The sequence below is a fragment of the Stegodyphus dumicola genome, chromosome 11, assembly GCF_044657685.1.
Source record: "Stegodyphus dumicola isolate Sdum_Otavi_A_Nest chromosome 11, ASM4465768v1".
In the NCBI taxonomy this organism is placed as follows: Eukaryota; Metazoa; Arthropoda; class Arachnida; order Araneae; family Eresidae; genus Stegodyphus; species Stegodyphus dumicola.
In genome coordinates, this window is record NC_140778.1 from 38592627 (window position 1) to 38600551 (window position 7925).

Here is a 7925-nt window from a genome sequence, read left to right on the forward strand (position 1 = left end):
TCTCTGTCCGATAGGAGACTTCCTATTATTTGTTGACACACAAATTGCTTGTTTTTAAAACATACAATATAATGACGTGCAACTTTATGACAAACAGATCGATCATTTAATTGCCAGAACTTTTCATGCATGTGACTCTATAATGCACGTCCAGCATTAAATTTAAAAAAAAATGTTTTGATAATATTCAATAAACTAATAAGATAAATTTGTGAATTTTAGGTAATATTGCCAGATGTTTAGCAAAATAAGTAAGATTTGTCTTACCCAAACAGCCTCTGAGAACTAAATCAGAATTCAGGAATGGATTCACGTTTTTTAACTTACTTTTACGTAAGACAGTTTTATGCTGTATTTAATTGGTGGATGTCCTTTTCAAAGCATTCATTTTCTGTTTGTTGTATCAGGAACATTTGGCCATGCTGAACACTAATTGGTCCTGAAAATCTTTCTAAGGGCCCTTTTTCAAATAAATCTGAAAATATAACTAATACCATATAAAATAGTTATACAATTATTACTTAATTTAAGTAAATTATGTAAAAGGTTATCCACTTTTATCTCAGATAGTTACTGTCCGAGTTGGACAGTTACTGCCCACCAGAACACACCACCACAATTTGTAATAGCTATATCAGGATCTGCACTCCGTGACAGGAGATCCATCAGATTCTGATTCGATGCCATGGATGAACAGATGAAAAGTTCTTGAATTGTGGCCGCACTATGCTGAACAAACATCTTATCATCCATAAGTTCCTTTTATATCCATTCGAGGGCTATCATTGAGTCTGTCCATAAGTAGACTTGAGTCACTGCTAATTTCAAGGCGATAAGGGCATTTTTCACCAACTCGGGCAATAAGACAGAGGCACATAGCTCAAGCCTCGAGAATCATTAGGCTCTTAAGAGGAGCAACTCTTGATTTGCTCAAGATTAACCTTACCAATGTTCTCCCAGAAGAATCTACAAACTTGCAATAAACTCCTCCTCCGAAATAATGTTCATAAGCATCGGCAAAACAATGGATTTCAACATTTTTAGCTTGATCAACCACTACATGTCTGTCATTATTGATGTTATTTATGCTCTCTAGTGTCAAAAGAAATTGATGCCGTTCCTGATTTTCTGCAGTAGGAAGTCCATCATTCGAATCAATTTTAAGATGGCACAGTTTTAAATCATAAAAATCTTTGCTTTGGCTATAGTTGGGCCAAAAAGACCAAAAGGATCAAATAATCTAGCAACTGAAGATAAGACACATCACTCATGTATGTGATATGATAATCTCTTATGTATATGATAACACTACGCTCTACTTTAACCCATTAAGGCCCGTTTACACTAGCAGAACTTTGGTCCCAAGAAGCGTAAGCTAACGTCCTAAGAAACGTAACCTAAGTCGAGCGGTTAATCTTCAAAGGGAATTGACGTAAACCCAAGAGAGGGAAAATTTTAACTCCGAACCTATGAGATGAAAGCTTTGGCCAATCACAGACTTACAAACTATCACGAGGGTTTTGTTGATGCTTTAAGCGAAAAACATGGCGGAAGATTTGACTACGTCTGACTGCAAATTAATTGCAGAAGTACAACAACATCCGATTTTATGGGATAATAGAAAAAAAGAATATCGAATGAAAAGAGGACAAGACGTTGCTTGGCTACTGGTTGCCGAAAGACTGAACCGAGATGGTATGTATCCATTTATTTATTTTTTTGCTCCTTTCGGATTGCAATGTGCTCTCTTTTATTCTAGTTCTCTTTCGACTAACGCAATTGTTCAAGTACAAAATAGGTTTAATAACGATTACACGATAAAAATTTGTTGACATATGTTAAATTATAGCATTTTAGAACATTTCTGAAAATCTGAGTTTCATAAAATTTAAATAAGCTCAGTAGATGGATTTTTTAAAATTAAAGTTTATTAACTGCTTTAAAATGTATCTAAATGTACACTGTTCTATGAAAATTATATGCAGCAACCTTCAATTATATATATTTAAAATTTTCCCCAAATTATAGCAATTCATATGATTACATAATTTTAGCTATTGTCTTTACATTAGTTTGCTCTTCTTTTTTGCAACATGTTACTGAAGGCTTATGAGAAGAAGAAAGTAAAAGTAGTAAGTGTGAAGATCAACAGTAGTAAAAATTTGATTAAAATTTTCCTCCTCAATTTTCAAAAATACATTTTCTTCATTTCTCATGCAAATGTTTATTCCGAAATACATAAAAAATCCCTAAATATATAAATATCCATATATAAAAATATATAAGATCCATATTTCATTTTCGTATGGATACATTTTGAATCTCATATAATTAGTATAATTGTTTGCATAAAATATTAATAATTAAACAGTAATTAATTACAGTGGTTGAATTAAAATTTCAGCTATATATTTTTTTTTAATTTCACAGTTGAAGAGGTTACTTACCGGTGGCAGAATCTGCGTAAGCAACATAGCCGAAGAAAAACAAAATGCAAAAGTGGAGCTAGTGCCGAGTCTGCAGAGCAGCAATGGCATCTGATGCCCCAAATGTCATTTTTGGATCCATGTATCCGCCATCGAAGGTAAATATTCAGAACCAAATTATTTAGTTATGTTAAATATAAAATGATAAATTTTCATATTAACAAAATACAATCTTACTTGTTAGTAGTCTGTAATATTATAAAGCATAAATGGATTATTTGGAGTTATCCTAAGTTGACTAGCAATCAAAAATTGTAACTTTATTTATATAAATTTATTAAATATGTTAGATAGTCACATATGTGGATATAAACCAATTTACTTAAGAAATTCCTCCCCTTAGGCAGATATGCTTTGCCATAACTCAAATTCTATCCAAATATTTACGCTCTGGAAAACAAAAACTTCTCCTACACAATTTTTTTTTTTAACATTTATTGCCTCATCACTCGTTATGAATGGTTTAACACCTTGTAAATGTGTTGTAATAAAACTGTATTACACATTATAGTTTTTTTCTAACGTGTTTGGGCCAACTGAAGTTCTTACCCTTAAAAAATGTTGTAGAAACTTTGCTGTTCTGTACTTTTTTAATCTTCCCAATTAAAAATAGGCCAATATTTTTGCAATGTAAACTTATTAACAAAGTACAGCATATGCATAATATAAACAAAGCACTTGCTCTTTCCTTTGAAAGCTGAGTTTCTAAATATTTTGATGAAGACTCGTCTGTATATGTTTTTTTTTTTTTTTTTTCTTTTTGTGGCCAATTTCTTTTTATAGTTTATCCCTCTATAGTTGATGCCCATATTTCTGTACTCACACAGTTCAAAACTGATGTGTTACTGACCATTTTGATGTTCAGAAGTTAGTGTTTGAGATTATGCATACCTGCTTTAATTTTATGAAGTTACTTTGCACTTAATACATAAAGCCTGGGATTAATTATCATAATATATACCATCAGATCAGGAGTTGTGCTTAAATTATTACATTAATTCATAATGAAAATAAATACAAAAGTATATATGAAACTGAATTAAAAAATGAAGTTGCAATACTTTATTACTGAATTAACTGTTAAAATCTTTCATGGCATGAAATTTTTCAAAACAGTCCCCAAAGTATAGTGATCTTTTTTTATTTATAGAATGTGAAATGTGTAAGCCAAGATTATATAAAATTGTCTTAAACTGTAAGATACAAAAAATTTGATAAAATTCTCTTGTGATTGTGTTTCTATAAAAAGAAATAAGAGTTATTAGTGGCTCAATATTTTCATTTATTACGTAAGGGCTTTGTATGCATATTCAAAATTTCTTCAATGAAGGCAAGAGATTCTTCTTTTTCATCTAAAATATTGATTTCTTTATAATTACTATATGAAGTCATTTAAAGTCATCTCTATTTAGGGCATACTACATTATTGTTACTGTCAAAAACACTACTGTCATCACAACTGTTAAATTGCAGCCTCCAATAGTAATATTTACAGCCATGTTATTTAACTCATAATCCCGCTCATCTTCACTACTATAAATTTGATTTTCTATGGCATTAATATAAATAAATGTTACATTATAAATAACATTTATTTGGATTAATGAGAAGGATGAAACTGTTTGTGCTGAGATGACACATTGTCATAATTTTGTTCCCTGGTTGTTAATTTTAATCTGAGATGCGATTCCACGTCCAATAATCTGTTCCATTTTTTCATCTTAATGTCTACAAATACAGGCAAATACTGAAAATCCGCCAACTCCTGAAATCCGCGTTGCCTCTCAGAATATAAGCATTCAGTTTATATTCTGAGTTTCTTGGTTTCGGAAACCACAACATTGAGTACGAAATATCGAAGAAAAAATACTTACCGAATAATGACGTCATAATAACTGAATAATAATGAGTCATAATGGAAATACCAAATTATTGACATAAAAAGTTTAAGAAAAAAGATAAGTTTTTTTCCTTCTAATCTGCATCCAGGTAAAAAAGCAGACGATTCACTCTTTGTTCAAGTTCATGATTCACGTTGTTGTATTTTCTGAGCTTTGTTATTTTCACAAGATTGTTTAGTGCTGCCTTTTTTTTTTATCCTGATGTTTTGTGGATAAATTAAGAATATTTTAAATTTCAGTCCTTGTTAATACAATGACAGATAAGAAACACACTCATGATTTTACTGCTTGCAACTTTGAAAAACGTAAACACGTTGCATTGACAGTAACGCAAAAAGTGCAAATTCTGTAAAAGATGGAGGCAGGTGCTACTCCTCTATATAGCAGAATGGCATGGAATTGCAACATGATTGTGTATGATATACAGAAAAATAAAGAAAAGCTGTTGACATTTTACAGCAACAGTGATTCTAACGCTGCAATCCGAAATCTTTGCATGAGGCGAAATCGGCAAACCTCGATGCTGTGTACATATAATTCAATGAATAATATAATCATATATGTAATAATAATTTAATGCATATAATAAATTATTGCAGTAATGTATGTAATTTAATTAAATGTATCTAATACACCTTATTTATTTTGCACCATACGTCGAAAAATAAATTATTCATGTCATTTTGCCTTCTCCATATTTGTACGATAAAATTATTAGTGAGTAAATATGACAATTTGGTTGTATATTGCAGTACAAAAGATTCAAAGAGTGATGATGATTTTACCCCTCCCCATATTTGATAAAATATTATTTTAATTAAAAACAAAATGTGATCCAGTATTGCTCCAAGAACGTAATGACTAGGAATTACCCCATACAACTGGATGTAACAAACTGTATTTTTTTAGAAATTATTCTTGCAAATATTAATTAACACAAAATATTATGTAAGAAAAGAATCCAATGGGATGTTATAATTCAAATTAACAAAAAAAGGCTTTTTAGTTTCAGGTAATCACACTGAAGCAAGAAGACTCTTGGTTTACATTATTTTTCATGCTAAATTTTAAGATCTATTTAAATTGTCTGCAGTTCATAAGTAATAAAAATTAAAAAATAAGCTATTTAATGCAGTAACAAATAAGATTCTAAATTTGCTTATTTCACTACCTAATTACTTTGTATCACAAAATAATCATTAATGTATTAAAAATATTTTTCATATGCATTTGATTTTTTTCCTTGTTTTCTTTCTAAACAGGACACAGACAAACTTTCAAGGAAACAAAGAATTCGAGGAGCTTAATTTCACAGTAGAATCTGTTGTCTCCGAGTCTTCAGATAATATTGAATATTCGACAGAACCTGAATATGTGGAGCCATCTGTTATTCACATTATGCCCTCATGTGAATCACCTTTATCACCTGCATCAAGCTCCAGACAAATCTTAGATAACACTAATTCAAATAATAATGATGAAAATATTCCTAGAGGGAAGAAAAGAAAAAAGAAAGAAACAGTTGAAAGTTCATTGCTTTCTGTTATTGATGAAACAAATAAATATTTAAAAAATCACCATCGATGTGAAAATGATGATGACGATGATGATAAACTATTTTTATTGAGTCTCCATAGTGATTTGAAAAAAATGACCGATGAAAAAAAATTGGAAACGAAAATACAATTTTTACAAATTATGGCAAGAAATAAATGAAATTATTTGTACATAACACTAATCAGTTGTTTTATTGTTTTATTTACATATTTCATAAATATTTTCAAAAAATAAATTTACACAAGAAATGCTTTCCTTTCTTGCCATGGTACTGCTCCTTCTGCAGAAAAATATTCACAAAAATTATCTCGAACTGCAGATGCAGCACGGGATGAATTATTGGCCCCTAGACGGCCAAGAGGTTGCCATGTAAATTCTTCTGTTCTCCACATACCTTCTTTAATGGTGGCATTTGAAAGAAGAGAATCAGCAAAGTTCACTGGACAGTATTTCTTAGCTGCCTTTCCCAACTCATTTTTCATTAAGTAATTATGAAGGCAACAGCATGCCAAAACTACTTTATTAGCATGCTCTGGGTTCAGGGCAATTTCAGTACGAAGTACTCTCCACCTAGACGCCAATATGCCGAAAGCATTTTCAACGCACCTCCTTGCTCGAGAAAGTCTGTAATTAAAAATTTTTCTTTCATTCGACAGAAATTTGCCAGGATAAGGGCGTAAAATATTTTTCCTGAGTGAAAAAGCCTCATCTCCAACAAATACAAAAGGCAAAACTCGATCACTATTTAATAATGGTGTTGGATTTGGCAATGAAAACAAAGTTTCACTAACCAAAGCTTTACCTAGTGAACAGTTACTGAAAATTCCACCATCACTGATGCGTCCATAGTTGCCTGAATCAACATAAAGGAAAGTGTAACTAGCATCTGCCACTGCCATTAGGACTATGCTGTTATAGCCCTTATAATTATAATATGTTGATCCAGCTGACGGTGGAGCTTGTATTCTGATATGCTTACCTACAAGGAAAAAAAAAAGCAATAATTATTAATTGCCTAAAGAAAAATAATATACACTTTAATGATAAAAATTAATATAAATACTTTTTCCAATAATAAATTCAGTTCTTAAATTAGAAACTTGCAAAAAAATTCCTTTTTATATTAAAATTTGTTTTTCATTTCACATTTTTATTTATTTATTATGAAACAATTCCAGTCTTTTGATATTTTAAGACAGCTCATATATCAAGTTAGATGATTCTGTAATATTTTATATTTATCTTTGAAAAGAATCTTCATTTGCCTAATTTTAATATAATGCAGTTTTTGTATTTCAAAAGTACTCACTGACAAATAAATATGGAATGCAAGACATAATACATACCATCGATTGCACCAACACAGTTGGGAAAATTCCATTTATATGCAAAACCTTCTGCTATTACAGCCCATTCATCTGGTGATGCTGGTATAGCCATAACCAGTGGCTGTAAGACTTGCCATATGACATCACAGGTCTCTCGAATAATATGTGAAACTGAAGATTTAGAAACACGGAAAGTGTATGCCAGGTCTGTATAATTAGTTCCAGATGCTAGAAATCTACAAAAACATTCTGAATCAATAATTAAATTTTTGCAGTTTTAAAAACATGTTTAAAAATGAACAAAGGGCAATCTGTAGCAGTATGCAAGTTTTAAAAAAGGTTCTTTTTTTTGGGGGGGGTCAGTTTCAAAGAGATTGCAATTTTCTTTCTTATTATTAAACCACAGAAAATAAATGCTTTATTTATGTAACTTATTTTGATAAAATTATGTTCCTATTCATAATTTTTTAAATGCATTACAAATTTAAAAAAAAAATATGAATTTTAAAAAGTTCAGTTAGACAGAAGTATAAAATGTTCTGACAAGAACATTAATTTTCAATTATATATACTACACAAAACTGGAATTAGATGTAATAAAGACTTTCAAATAGAGCTGGTGCCAGAGCATAGGCAACCAGTGTGACCACACC

At 30.6% G+C, this 7925-nt stretch overlaps 1 protein-coding gene across 1 annotated transcript; it reads left to right on the plus strand.

Annotated features, from left to right (window-relative positions):
* The first annotated feature begins 1494 nt into the window (after window positions 1-1494).
* Window positions 1495-6103, plus strand: LOC146993893 (uncharacterized). The gene is made up of 3 exons (XM_085826615.1): window positions 1495-1695; window positions 2431-2584; window positions 5650-6103. The coding sequence occupies exons 1-3, from the start codon at window positions 1545-1547 to the stop codon at window positions 6101-6103; spliced, it is 759 nt and encodes a 252-aa protein (XP_085682741.1). The 5' UTR covers window positions 1495-1544.
* Window positions 6104-7925: the final 1822 nt, after the last annotated feature.